General features: G+C 39.1%; 2 protein-coding genes across 10 annotated transcripts in view; one reads left to right on the top strand and one right to left on the bottom strand.

Moving 5' to 3' along the window:
* The window catches only part of BCAR3 (BCAR3 adaptor protein, NSP family member), an 89,266-nt gene extending 80,743 nt beyond the window's left edge, over positions 1-8,523 (top strand). For all 6 annotated transcript variants that reach the window (XM_083867787.1, XM_083867790.1, XM_083867786.1 and 3 more), the window contains 6 exons: positions 1,405-2,039; positions 4,719-4,834; positions 5,620-5,791; positions 5,980-6,103; positions 6,996-7,208; positions 7,972-8,523. In XM_083867787.1, the coding sequence (XP_083723913.1) occupies positions 1,405-2,039; positions 4,719-4,834; positions 5,620-5,791; positions 5,980-6,103; positions 6,996-7,208; positions 7,972-8,159 (1,448 nt within the window). In that variant the 3' untranslated portion in view covers positions 8,160-8,523. The remainder of the gene's footprint in view (positions 1-1,404; positions 2,040-4,718; positions 4,835-5,619; positions 5,792-5,979; positions 6,104-6,995; positions 7,209-7,971) is intronic.
* Positions 8,524-8,653: 130 nt separating this feature from the next.
* The window catches only part of FNBP1L (formin binding protein 1 like), a 57,633-nt gene continuing 51,947 nt past the window's right edge, over positions 8,654-14,339 (bottom strand). For 3 of the 4 annotated variants that reach the window (XM_083867795.1, XM_083867794.1, XM_083867792.1), the window contains 3 exons: positions 13,818-13,912; positions 13,176-13,324; positions 8,654-12,797 (listed from right to left, as the gene is read on the bottom strand). In XM_083867795.1, the coding sequence (XP_083723921.1) occupies positions 12,619-12,797; positions 13,176-13,324; positions 13,818-13,912 (423 nt within the window). In that variant the 3' untranslated portion in view covers positions 8,654-12,618. The remainder of the gene's footprint in view (positions 12,798-13,175; positions 13,325-13,817; positions 13,913-14,339) is intronic. The other variant, XM_083867793.1, reaches the window with a different exon arrangement.

Genomic DNA, 14,339 nt, shown 5'->3' with positions numbered 1-14,339 from the left:
GTGTTTCATGGAAATTCTGGTAATTGCATTTTCTCAGGGAAAACTATGCAGATGAGGTAATGTTCCTCACTAGGAGAAAAACGCTACCATGGCTTTTGTACTCAGTTCTGTTCTTCCATCTCCATCAATCTCTCTACCCTCCACCCCTTTTGCTTTTCATTCCTTTTGCTGCTGTCTGGTTCCATGGCCACCATCATCCTAAGCAAGGGATTCAGGGTGTGACAACACTTGGATCAATTGTTGATTGGAGCATTTTATTTCTCATATTCTTCAAAGGTTTAAGTAATTGTTTCCATACCAACACACTTGTGTATAGAAACTTGCAATAATGCATCTCTTCCCATGTGGACAAACAAGTATTGACATCCAAGGCTGCTCATTTTGAATACAGTACTATTAAAATTCTTCATGCCTATTGTAGGAAGAGGTCTCATGACAAAGAGAATATTAATTATTTGTACAGTGAGACTGTATTTGGATAGAAAGAGTGTGCTCCTGTGTTTTAACAGTGGGATGGATAGACATTTGAAAAGCATGTTTCTGTCCCTCTGTAGTTGAATTGATTATTCCAATCCATGGCTGCAGATACTTTTATTTTGGTACTACAACAGCCTGAAGAGTTCTGCTGTGCATTTTGTCATAAGATCCTTTGAGCAGGTCTTGTTATCATACTGCTTAAGGATGGTGACAGCCTGTGATTTGGAGTTTTTGTTTTCTATCTGTAATCAAGCAGTAACACCCACACAATGCAACTGGCCACTTTGCTGTAGATACCAGCAAATGCACCAAGAGTTGCAGATTGGGAATGTCAGACACAGGACTCAATCCCATATTGGATGTCAAAGTTTGCATATGCAGTGGGTACAGGATGAGGCATAAATACACAGAAGTATATGGATCCTGTATGGAGCTGTTTCACAGAAAGATTAGCATTTTTGAAGTTCATTCCTTCCATACCTTAGTGCAGGTTCAGGCATGACTTTGGGAAGTTTTGCTTTCATCTCAAACTTGTCCTTCTCAGAAATGACTAATCTTTTATGTGATGCAGCTGGAAGTCGCTGTTTTTATAGCCTAGATCAGGTTACAAAGAAACCTCCTATTCCAAGCCATGGAGGCCATCCAGCTCTGACAGGATAGCCTATGTATGCAGCAGGGACTGGAAGTATTGTCAGCATTACCACAGAATAATACTATGGTGCAGCTGTTCCATGTATTTGGGGTTTTGGGAGGATCAGCAAGTGAATGGAATTTTCTGGCTAGGTCATTCCTGAAAATACACAATTTTGCCAGCAAATAATTTACATGATCTGACAATATTAACTTTAGGAAATAGCATTAGGAGATGAACCCTGGCACAGGAACTGTATGTATTTTGGCCTTCTAAAACACTGTTTTCCCCTGCAGGTTCAAGACATCCATCCCGATTACCTGAAGGAGATGCAAACTCCTGTCCAAGCTCACCTGCCTTTAGAACAGGCAGTGAACCATCTCTAAGCCCCACAGTTGTTCAGAAAGTTACCTCAGAGTCACAGCTAGGGGAAGCTCTTAGAGGATCAGACAGTCAGCTCTGTCCAAAGCCTCCACCTAAACCCAGCAAAGCACCCCCGATGAAGCTCCCAGATTCTCCTTTGGCTCCCCACAGCTCTGAAGGACACTATTGTGAACTAAATCCTGCCAGACATCCTATAGCAGCAAAACAACCTTTGTCTCAGAAAAACAGCTATGTGGAACGTCTGACACAAAAGGAGAAGGCAACATTCAGGAACTCTGAAACAAGCTATTTGATCCTTGATGATGATCCTACAGTGAACCCTGCAGATCCTTTAGAAGCTTCAACTCAGGTGGCTGAAGAAGACAGCATCTTTTCTGCACCCGTTTATGAGACAGAGTCTAGTTTTAAACCGAATGATTTTGAATCCAAACTACTTCCTTCTGAAAACAAGCCATTGGAAACATCCATGTTAAGAAGAGTTAAGGAGCTTTTCACCAACAATGACCCAAAGATTATTGCACAGCATATTCTTAGAATGGACTGCAAGGTAAAAAAAAAAATAATGCCTTTTATTTTATATTATGCCAGTTTAGACTTTTTAAATAACTGATTTGAAAAGAATAATTGGTAGATTTGCAGCTAATGTAATGCTTTGTATTGCCTGCAGGAATTTTTAGGGTGTTTGTTTTCCATTTGAAGAATAAGAGTGTTCACAAACTCTTTGTACTAAAGGTCTCTCATAATGCTTGACTTTAGATTCGAATTCTCAAAGTTCCATATGTCTTTTAAATCTCCTATCAGTTGCTGCATTACTGTGATTCAGCCTTTCTCCTGTATTGCAGGAAGAGCTGTCAGCTGTAAAGTACTGTGGGGAGAACTGCTCACGACAGGAAATAGCTCCTTAGGGCAAAGAGCAGGCAGACATTACCTGGCTGCCACATGGCCAATATGTAAAATGTTCAATGGAACGAGATATATTTAAACTCCTAAAACCAGCTGCTCTTCTAATCTTTGTCTGAGTTCCTCTCTTACAGCTGGTGCTGTGGGAAAATAGCTACCAGGACTTGTGCTCTTCTCTCCTGTGAGAGAACCATGCTAGTGGAATTGCTTAGAAAGATGTAAAAACCACAAAGAACTATTTTTCACATTGTAGATTTTGGTCAGCTGCCAAGGCTTGGAGATCAGCTAATGGATCAGAAAGACTGGAGAATCATCTCATAATGAGATGATGACTTGTAATGAAAGAAATGTAACTGCAGTTAAATCTGCATGACTTTGCTGGCGTGACTGAGTGTTGTACCTGCTGCAGAGCAGCTACACGAACCAAATGTTATGGTGGGTATCTGACCCCCCAAGACTTTGTTGGGCTTTGGTGGTTTTAGTCTTTTTAAGAAGAGTTTGAGAAGTGAAACACATGGCTACTTACTGAGCAACTCTACTGCAGACAGGAAGGGAAGTGGGAGTGATGCTCCAGAAGCAGCACATCAGTAGCACTCTGCTGGCACTGCTGTGCTGATGGACAGTGAAGGTCTGAGGAGGGGTCAGTGTATGAGTCCTGCCAGCTGCTGGGGGCTGCCAACAGCAAATACAGCTTTTTCTGTCCTCAGTAGCACTGTTGGCTGCTGCTAAGTGAGGCTTCATGCAGACAGGGTGACTCAGAAAAACTCAGCTCCACAACTGCTCACTCTTCTCAGAAGTGTTAGATTGAGGTTTCTTTACTATGATTCCAAGAGTGTTAACAGCATTCTCTAACATTAGTTCCAAAATTCACTTTTTCCTTCCTTCCTTCAACTTAATCACTACATTATCTTTAATATATGGTTAAAGAGTATGTTGCTTGAAGGCATGGGGTATGCATGCCTTAGAGAACTAGTGAGTTTTTATATATGTATGTATGTATATAATATTCAATTCGCTCATTATTAGACTCTTTAAATACTGTAAACTTTGCAAGGGAGCTAAGGCACCAGCTAGCCTGGTGGAATTAGTTAAGAGTTGTCGGAGGGCTTTGCAGAAACAGATTTTTGCATTTTGGAGCAGGAACAGGAACTAGCTGGGACAGGTAGAGAAGTCTGTTTGATGTTCATCTCTAAGTGCTGAGCCAATTCCTGTCATTTGCTGGCAACTTGTTGCATAGACTGCACTGATAAGAACTGCATGATGCAATGAGATTGGCCTGTGAATTGGGCCAGTGAATGCTTTGTACTGAAATCCCAGACTAAAGTTCATATGTCCTGTGTGTCACCAGTAGTTCAGTTTGCCTTTTAAATAATGTCATTTCAAATAAAGAATCACCCTTATGGTAAGTGATGAGGTGAGTGTTTGCCACTTGCATACCTGTGATGGAATAGCAATCAGTGTCTCATGGGGCTTCATATCACTCCTGCTTCTCTAGGAGTGAAACAGGTTTTTCTACAGTGCTGTTTTGTACTGGTGAGGCTTGTGCAGCTCAGATTGCTTTCATTGTTTCATAGCCAAAAAAGCCTGCTGATGGGTATATCAGAAAACTGCAGGCAGATTGGTTTGTGAATATGTCAACATACAGGCCTTAAACCAGCAGATAATCTTACACCATCATATTAATGTGGTTTTGCTTATTATTAACAATGATAATTGTTATTGAGATAACCAGTAGCTAATACAGTGTTTAAAAAGCAAAGACAAATTGGTATGGGTGTCAGCTTTCACATACTGATTTCATTATGTACTCAATATTGTGTCCTCCTTGGTCCTTTTTTTAGTTCATCTTTATGAACTTTTATGAACCTAATTCATCTTTAGGACCTTGTGGTGTAACCAAAAACATTCTGAGCAATAGTTTTTTGGAAATGAAAAAAAGCAAGTGTGTATGTCCTTCAGGCAAAGAGCAGAGCCTCTCTGACAAGGATCAGGCTGAGAGTGCACTACATTTCCTGGAACCTGCATAGTAATCCCTTTCTGGAAGCTGAGGATGGAGTTTGATAAAGCATTTTGGGCACACCTATTATGTTTCCTGGTGGCTGCATCATTTAAAAAATATTTCCTTGGCTTTTCTGTGTAAGTTACTGAACATGCATAGCTTAAAGTTTTCTTTGATGCCTTTATTACAGCGTTGCATACTGTGCACTTAGCTCTGTATGCCATGCACTTACCTGGAGGACTTCTCTGTAGCTGGAGGTTTGTTTGGTTGGTTTTTTTTGAAAAATGTTAGTTTCAAAATTCACGCAGCGTTTTTTGCACTTCACAGGTGGCAAGGATAGTAGAAGTTTCTGAAGAGATGAGGAGGAATATGGGAGGGAACTCTGGTCTTGAATTGATCACTTTGCCTTATGGACATCAGCTGCGCCTTGACCTGATTGAAAGGTAAATATTCCTGTTCCTCATTGCCAGGCCAGATGGCCAGAAGCTCAAAGCATGGCTGCACTGTCCTCATTTCCTTCAAGAATGCTCTCTTGCATGTTCCCTGAATTCACACATACAGATTATTTACTGACATGGTATGTAAATTCCTTTTGAATAGAAGATTCCGTAAGGTTGAAGGCAACTTTCACATGCATTACAGGGAAAGGTGTTGAAAGCTGTTCCTTGGAACAGCTGAATGCCATCAGCTCTCCTTTACAAGCTCAAGTAAAGTAAAATTCAGGAGAGCTATAATCTATCTGAGCATGTAAGTGTGTGGAGGAGACTGAAAGGTAGTACCCTTCTGCATGTGGCAAGAGAATCTAATAAAGTAAAAAAATTATCAGCAAAGCTTTCAAAAACCTCTGCACAAGTTGAGGGGAAACAGGATGTTCTGATTAACATTTTCTGCTTCATATTTCAGTCGTTTGATTGTTGAGATATTTGGGGCAGGTCACAGGATTTGAATGTGGAAGACAAAGGGAATTCGGCCAATTTTCCCCAAAGTGTTCATTCATTCATTGCTTGAGCAGAATATTGTATAGTTAGTAGTATCTCAGGAAATTTTATTAAAACATTAATTTTAAGCCTGTATTTATTCCATATGTCATTACTTGTTTTGGTGCAAAGATGTTGGTAAGACTAACTTTGCTGGGCATGCAAAGATAAAAATACACCTTTGAACTGATCTTTGAACACATGTAGATTTAATAATTTGTGATTTGTTGCATGAATTTTTTCACTTACAGGCACAATACCATGGCAATAGGAATAGCTGTTGATATCTTGGGTTGCACAGGAAATGTAGAAGATCGAGCAGCAACATTAAACAGGATCATCCAAGTTGCTGTGGAGTTGAAGGAGTCACTAGGGGATTTATATGGATTTTCTGCTATTATGAAAGCATTGGAAATGCCACAGGTAAAAATCTGTTTATGTTCCAAAATGTGAAGTTGTTTGATGGCTTACTTAATTTAATTTGAGCAATTTCTTCAAGACTAGAGAGAACGTCAGAATAGTCCTCATGACTATTCTATGACTGTGTGACTAGCAGTGTACTGTTCCTGCTGTGGAGTCAATAATGGCTATTCTCTCTTTTGCGTGAACAGATCAGTAGATTAGAACAAACCTGGACGGCTCTAAGACACTGTTATACCCAGACTGCCATTATGTATGAAAAACAGCTGAAACCATCTTGCAAAGCTTTGCATGAAGGACAAGATGAGTGGACTAGTGAGTATGAGTGACACTGATTCCTATTTGGCATTTTAACCCTCCCCCTACTGATTTCCTGTGTGGGGAGATGAGGCAGCTGCTCTTTCCATAGCTGTGCATTGTATGTTAAAATTATTACATAAACTTGTATAATGCCATATGATTATGAATGGAAGCAGTCTGCCAACCAAACATCAGTATGTGTTTGTGTGTCTGTATCCCTGCAGAATATAACATTCTTCCCACATCCCTACTTCCTGTGTGTTGAGCAGAAACTGACACATTGCATCATCTTGCCACAAATACAGGGAAAAAAAAAAAATCCCTCTCCTGACTGGAGAATGAATTTTGGCAGATTTTGCTTATTTGCTTTGTCTATTAGATCAGAGGATGAATCCTCAAAAAGAATGGGTTAGGTAATTCTGGTCACATTAGGTGCCTCTGTGCCAGATTCACTGCAGCTCTAGTTTCAAAAGGGATGCAAGGCAGAGAAAATAATTTCTCAGAACATCTCTCCAAGAGAACAGGTAAACAGTGAAAAATTTTTAGCTTCATGGATATTTTTACTGGAATGACCAATTTTGAAAATGTTTAAAATCTCTGTGTTTAAAAGAAAAAAAAAAGTGTTTAAAATCTGTGTTCCACTGTGTAGCAATGCAGCAGAGCTTTCCTCTGTAGCAAATGCAGCTTTCCAACACTGATTTGTGTTGGTCTTCTTCCCCAGCCAGTTCACTGGAAACTGGTAGGACAGGTATATTTAAGGTAAGATTTTTGAAGGCTATTTGTCCTCCATTTGAAAGATGGAAGACAAATAGTTTCCAACCTTAAAATAGAACACTGCAGTTATAATACCTTCTTCAATTAACAATAATGTCTGATGATGAGATATATGATCATTACTCTATTCCAGAAACTATCAATGCTCCACAGAACAACATAACAGTGCCACTGCTGATGCCTCTTGTTACCTTGATGGAGCGCCAAGCTGTTGTTTTTGAAAGCTTGGAACTGTGGGAAAGCAGTGACCAAAGTGGTGAAATCATGCTCAGGCACCTGGGCACAGCTCGCCTGATCGCCCAGCACGCCGAGACCTTTGGCCTGACGGCAGAGCGGCTGCTGCAAGGTAGGAGAGGCCCTGTGCCTGCCCCAGTGCCCCTGCCTGGCAGAGAGAAATCCTTCTCCTCTTTGGCAGGAGCTGACAGAGTAGCAAATGTCCTGCAGGAAACTCAGTCTGAGGACAACGTTAATATTGTTTAAAAGCAGACAGTAAATGACTCATAACTACAGCTCTCCAGCAAGCATTTTTGCTAAACATACTCTAAGTCGTCATGACTCAACATGCTGACCCTTCTGGCAACTGAACAGAAGTACAGTACAGACTGAGGATAACTTCCTGTCTTCTGTACAATATAAAATTCATACTCTGATTATTACAACTAAAATACCACCCTAAGATTCTTCACAACAGTGCAAGTTGCAGCACCGAGATTGTGACCACTTACTGCCAGAAAGCAGCAACATGTTAACAATGTGACTTAACTTTTCCACTGCAAGTTTAAAATTAAAGAGAGTGGAGAGAAATACAGTAATTTCTGCAGGCAGCATGTATACAACAATAAATCTCTTTAGAGCCTAACTACAATGACAGTTCCAGAGATTTGAACTGAGCAAGGCTAGCCTCTCCCAGTGTCCCTAAAGTCTTCAGTGTTACTAGAATGTCAAAGCTGGAAAGGATTTTCATTGTTTTATGAGCTTGTTAAAATCATTGTGCAAACAGAACCCAGTGCACTACAGCTTATTTGGAGAGAAGACAGTTTAAAAGACTTTTCTACAGAATAAAAAAATTTGCCTGGTGCTGATACTGTGGGATTCTTTTTACTTACTAGGTTTCCAGCCAGATGAAGAGCTGAGCGAAATCTTCAAGACAGAATTTCAAATGAGATTGCTCTGGGGCAGCAAAGGAGCACAAGTTAATCAAAGTGAAAGATACGAGAAATTCAGCCGGATCTTAACTGCACTATCCCGAAAACTGGAACCTCCTCCAGTGAAGCTGGTGGAACAATTAAGTATATAAGACCCTGGAAACACTATTTAAGTGATATACTTGAAATAACCTTAGCATTCTTCTGGCAATTTGATACTGCACAAACATCTTGTATTTCAGAAGATGTTTAGAACTTTTAACTGCACAATGCACACTTGTTTCAAAACTACTGATTTCTAAACAAATTATTTATTTACTGTGTCACCAAGTCATTTACTGATTTAGGTTATCCCTTTAATTCCCCAAAGTTGCAATGTTTTAATGATGCCAAGGAATAAGGGCACTGGCATCTTAAATATTAAGATGAAGCAAATAGTGTAAATAAAATGATAGATTAATTATCTGACATGGCAGAAAATTTGTTGTATAGTATTCCTTTAACGAATATAAAAAACCACTGTAGATAGAATTGTGAAGTGTATCTTTTGCAAAATAATTTGCATATTTACAAATCACAAAACCACTACAAATTGCAGAGATGATCTTTTATCTGTAACCTGAAGGCTCAAACATCACTGTGCCCATGAAACTAGAAAATTAGTCTGTGTATGTGTTGGGACTACTTCCCCCGTTTTTTTTTTTTAAGACAGCAGCTGTAGTACTTCAGCTTTTGCTGGAGACTGGACAACAGCTACTCTGCCAGGAATGAATGATGAAATGGCAAGAACAAACAATCCAGATAATTAAAATGCTTTCAGACATGAGTAAACGTGGGTGTATGTATGTATTAAACTTGCTTCATTTACTGAGGTGAATCACTTTGGTAAGTATTTTTTTCCTTGGATGAAGGCAAAGCATAAGGTGTTACCACTTTTTATAGGAAATCAGCATGCACAGAGTTTATTATACAGAGTCTTAGCAGCAAATCCCACTTTGTCATATACAGAATTGGTGAATAAGGGTTGTCCTCAGACTTTGTACAAATATTTAAGAACTACAGTCAGAGCTGCATGTGCTTGTTGTCAGAAGCCTGTATCTGGAGTGAGATTTTACTTAGACTACTGAATGTATTGGAGTAGGGTAACAAAACCAACAGCAGACTCTGTTCCTCCTCTCTATAATCACAGCAGAGGTTTTTACCACCAGAACAAGAGTTTACAGACCTCATACTGAGAGTCTATCTGTCGATCTTAACAGAAGACAAAGGGGGAAGTTATTACTTAGACCATGAAAGATTTTTTTATTCCATGAAAATATTCTCAACAGAGAACATTATTTTTAAACAAAGCATTTTTAACATTTAGGAAATCAACATGTGCACAAAAAAGGATTAAAAAATTACTGGAAAATGTCTGATTCTTTAAGACAACTCACGTTCAGAATTTTAGAATAAGTGATTTGTAAGCTGTGCAAGTACAAATGTTTTTTCCTATGTTTAATAACCCTCATACAAGTTGCACTATCCCTCTTGAAAGCAACCTGCCTCCAAAGGAAGCAAATCCTGGATTCAGAAAAACAAACAGTAGTGTGAAAAGAACATTTAGTCTTTTACCAGGAAGTTTTGTTACTGACCTCTGAGGCTGTTAGCCAGGCAGACCACAGGCCCTTAACCAGAAAATACACAGATCACATTTCTTCCTCTTCACAGAATTATAGAATCACAGAATATTCTGGGTTGGAAGGGACCCACAAGGATCACTGAGTTTTCTCCAAAATAAAAAAGCACTAGATTTTAAAAAATGAAAAAAAACCCAAAAACCCAATCCCAACAAACCCCCCTAAAACCCCCAAACCCAGAAAACTACCTAAGTAGTTTTGTCAGTATTGAGTAATGTCACATTATTATATAAATAACCCTGTATACAAGCTCCAAAAATCTAAACTTTAGAGTTTAATAGGCCCCAAAGTACACTAGGTCAAGCCATGTAATAGTGGTATACATAACGAAAGGAATAAACCTCTACACAAGTCACTCAAATTCAGTTTTACTGGTAGTACAGTTCCTAATAACACTGAAATGAAAAAGAATCCAGCACTGCTGCATCCATGTATTGCTTCAGACCCCCCAAAAAACAGGATGTTTTAATTATTATTCCATAATACACTGCCAAACAGCAGGTGGCTGGGTTGACAAGCTTGTGTTGATGTAAGTATCCCTCCCCCCAACATCTCTAGTCTAATTCTTATCACCCTAATCAATCAGATATGATGTATTTATTAATAGAACCACAAATGGGAGGCAAGACAACATAAGCAATAGGGGCACTGCAGACAACTATATTTACACGTATAAACATATCCAAATTTCAATTGTTTACAATTAAAAGTGCACAAAGATCATTACGAAGTATCACTCAAATGTCACCTGGTCCATACAATGAAGCATCACCTGGGAATGGACTAGCACTGCAGTAATTGAAATTGGAACATCATAGTGAAAAACTAAAAGACAGTTTCCATAAAAATCTTTTAAAAAAATATTAAAGTCAAATGAAGAGATACACGTTTCAATGTATAAAATTCATGGATGCACCATGTATCCAGTAAAGTAGAGCTCTAGAAAACACCTACCGTGGCTACCTCAGCAGCTGCAGCACTGAGAAAAGAGCTGAGACACAAAGCCCTTTGTGGGATACTGTAAGTGGTAGTGTTGGCAAACAACAGATTTAGGCACTCTAGTTTAAGGCAGCAGTTGAATGGCAAGTGGTTGACTTCTGAAAACAGTCATTAGCTTGCAGTGGTGAATCCTCTGTTTGTGCTCCAGGCTGTCAGTGCTCACAACAGGTTACTGAAGGGCTGAAGATGGACCACAGTTCTAGGAGTTTCTCTTGATTGCAGTGTAGGCTAGAGCTGAGATGCATTATTTCCCCAAATCAACAAAATACCTTACAGTTGCTTATCAGTTATGCCAGACATCTGGAATGTAATGATGGTTGCAGTGGTATTGTTATAGCAGCATACATGGATACTGGGATGAAACTCTAGTGCTGAAGATATTTAAAGAAAATGATTTGTTATAAAGTAAGAGGAGCAATGATGCCAAAGTATTACACAGAACATGCCTGACTGTCCTAGGCATGCAGGAGGAGGTTAACGGCGAGCATGGAGGTGGCACAGGCAGACTGATAACTGACACAGGGCTCTAAATGACTGCCAATAAAAGTGAGTTGGAAAAGAGCATAATTGAGAAAATCAAAATATAGCACAAACTAAAATATAGTTTGTGCACCTGGGACAACCTAGGACAATGAAAATAAAGCAATTTTAGGAGCAGTAGCCTTTTTACTCTGGTAATGGAACTCTATTTTCCTGCACAAATTGAAGATTTTGTAATACATCCTTACCTATATATGGAGATGCTAAGATGTTAGTGACTACTAAATGTATGTCTGCATGCATTCATGCAACTAGCTTTTCCCTTGGGCCTCCCAGTCTAGTACCCCTCCCCTCCCCACCCCCACCCCCCCAGCAGCTGCATGTAACCTCCTTCAAGATCTCGCCCATTTTCTCAGAAACCCGCTTCAGGAACCTGCAGTCCAAGAGGAAAAAGAAAAGAACAAAGTTACTGAAGGCCTTTAGAAGACAGAGAAGCGTGCTCAGTTCTAACAGGCCATTCTCAGTGGCTATACATTAGCCTTGTATAATTCCACAAACTCTCATTAGAAATACAAAATCAGCTTTTTTTCCCCCAGTCATCAAGTTGTGCAATGCAGTTTCCAATCCTCAGTGATTTAACAATGAGGAGAACTACTGCACATTTAAGACACTCTTCAGACTAAACACAATACCATTCAAAGACTTCATTTACAGGCACAGATTAGGAAGATAAAATCATTCCCTTATCAGGAACTGAGAGTTTTCAGCAAGACATCAAGGATTACACGTGATCTTTTTTGTTTGTTCAAGGTATCTAGAGTTAAAACAATGATGTCATGTCCAATACAGAACATTCTACATTACAAGTACTGAAAAGGAAGGAGATAGAGGTCAGTGGACTTTCTGTCCTTAATCATAATGTTTTTTCCTGAGTATTTTTGTTGAACTTTCAGAATCAGAAAACATTTTCCTGTTTAAGAAGTGAAAGCTGCCAAGTATTTGCTAAGGAAGGAAATTAATAATTTTCAGTAACGGAGTTCAGTTAGTTATTAGAGGAAAAAGATCACTGTTTTAAGAATATAGTTTAAGTCATAAAAGTGGGAACAGTAAATCTTAGAGATCTTTAAAACGTAAGTATTTTTTCAGTTCTCTATAAAAACTAAGTATTCCACAGAACAAGCAGGAATCTTGGTCTTTTTCAGTTCAATAGCTGAATTAGGTTTAGTGCTTTGTAAAGCAGGAAAGCAGAAGACGTTGGTCAAAATTACAGACCAGTGTAAGATGCATAATTTAATGTGGTCATCTCTGAAAAGAATTACAGCTAACTCCTCATGCAAACAACAGATCATTGCTGACTTCTGATTCTGTAATTCTTTCCATGAGCCTGTGTCACTTACAATTTTTCCACTATTTTCCCTGGGGAAGGTACAACTGAGAGCTGCCAGTTTTACTGTTAGATATAGGTTACTGCACCTTTGCTGTTTTTCTCTAGCGTTACATCTATATATGATGTTGGCACATAGCCTTCCTCTCCATTATGTCTTCGAGCTCTTGTCCACCCATCTCCTTTGTCTTCCTCAATAATGTACAAAATTTCCCCTTCTTTCATTGCTAGAGTGCCTTCATTATGACCTGGGAAAAACAAGAGGCAAAGAAGTGTCACTGTTCAGACAGAATTTCAAGTCGTCTTTTTCCCAAGGCATAGTTCCCAAACTATATACAAACAGGAAGAATGAAAAATCTGTGCAAGACAACATATGGCCAAAACAGACAAAAAACAGTCCCAATTTGTAAAGCTGAATATTTTCCAATAGCTGTGCTAATATTTATCTTAAAACAGCACAAGTACTGCTCATGAATTAAAGCAATTTATAAAGTATCTTCACCAATCTTTTAAGCAATTAGTTACTCTTACAGGTAATTTACTTTAAATCATTTTACCTGTCTTCCTTATAACCAATCATCCATGCCTTACAGTCAGAGAATCTCAGTGTATGTTGTTAACCTTACCATCAAAGGGATATATTGCCTTGCAATGTCCTATAGCTGGCAATGGATCATCATCTTCAAACTCATCATCAAACTCATTGGGATGAGCGTGTTGCTGTGGAGGGCCACGAACTTCCTGGTTGGCATCATCCGTGTAACTCCCTTCAGGGCTGTAATGCAGTGATTGGAGCATGAGGACTCGGAGGAGCTCTTGGCTCTAAAACTCACAACATCCATGCATCACAGAAAGGACAGGTCATGGATATTGTTTTGTAATTCCCGTTAGCAGTTTTTATATTACTGTCAGAGGTGATTTACTGAAAAAAACTCATCTAGCAAAAGCTTAGACTGAATTCTGCTAGAAAAAGAAACATAAATTTGACATACCTGTCTCCACAGAACATGGAAAACTAGTGAGCCTTGTGCAATGGAATAAGACATTTAAAAGGCACTGCTATTTAATGAGCAGGTGTTTCAATTAGACTATTTTTATATGTTACCAGAATGGCATGAAGTGACCTCTAGAAGTCAGGGCCTGTTAATATTTTCCTTTAGAAGGACATACACTTTGGGAAGATAAATAACACCCATCACCCCTGAAATCACCAGAGAGCTGTACAGACTCTAGCACAGGATCTAAAGCAGAGGAGACAGAATAGTGACCTCTCTCGGCCCTGGGTGACAAGGTGGTTGATGTCGCTGCTGTGCCGCCTGTCACTTCTGGCTGCTACTTTACCTTCAACTTCAGAGAGCCAGGCCTTGGAAGGAAAAAAGCAAATATTGGTGTCAAAGAAAAATTCATTCTAAACCAACACATTTAACAAATGCATTGAACTGCAGACAGTTCACAGGCACACAGAGACTGCTGCAAATGTCAAGTCCCATAATTACTTCACACAAAGCATGAACCTATCCTTTATGCTTACTTAGCCTACACCCCATACTAGTGTAAGGAAAATCTTTAATTACATGTGAATTTCAGAAGAAGTGAATAATATATTCTTCTGAACAGTTTACATCTTTAATAATGTACATCCTTATTCTAGCTAGACGAACATACTTGAAAATACGGCACCCCAAAAAAATTGTATCAGGAGCTCTACTCTTAAGTAGTTTTTCTGGGTGCCATATTTAAAATCTGTAATGCAAAGTACAATTGTACCAATCATTTACATTTTCCAAGAA

This window comes from Zosterops lateralis (assembly GCF_965231275.1).
Source record: "Zosterops lateralis genome assembly, chromosome: 9".
NCBI lineage: Eukaryota > Metazoa > Chordata > Aves > Passeriformes > Zosteropidae > Zosterops > Zosterops lateralis.
Note: the sequence above shows the minus strand (reverse complement) of the source record. Positions and strands in the feature narration are given on the sequence as shown.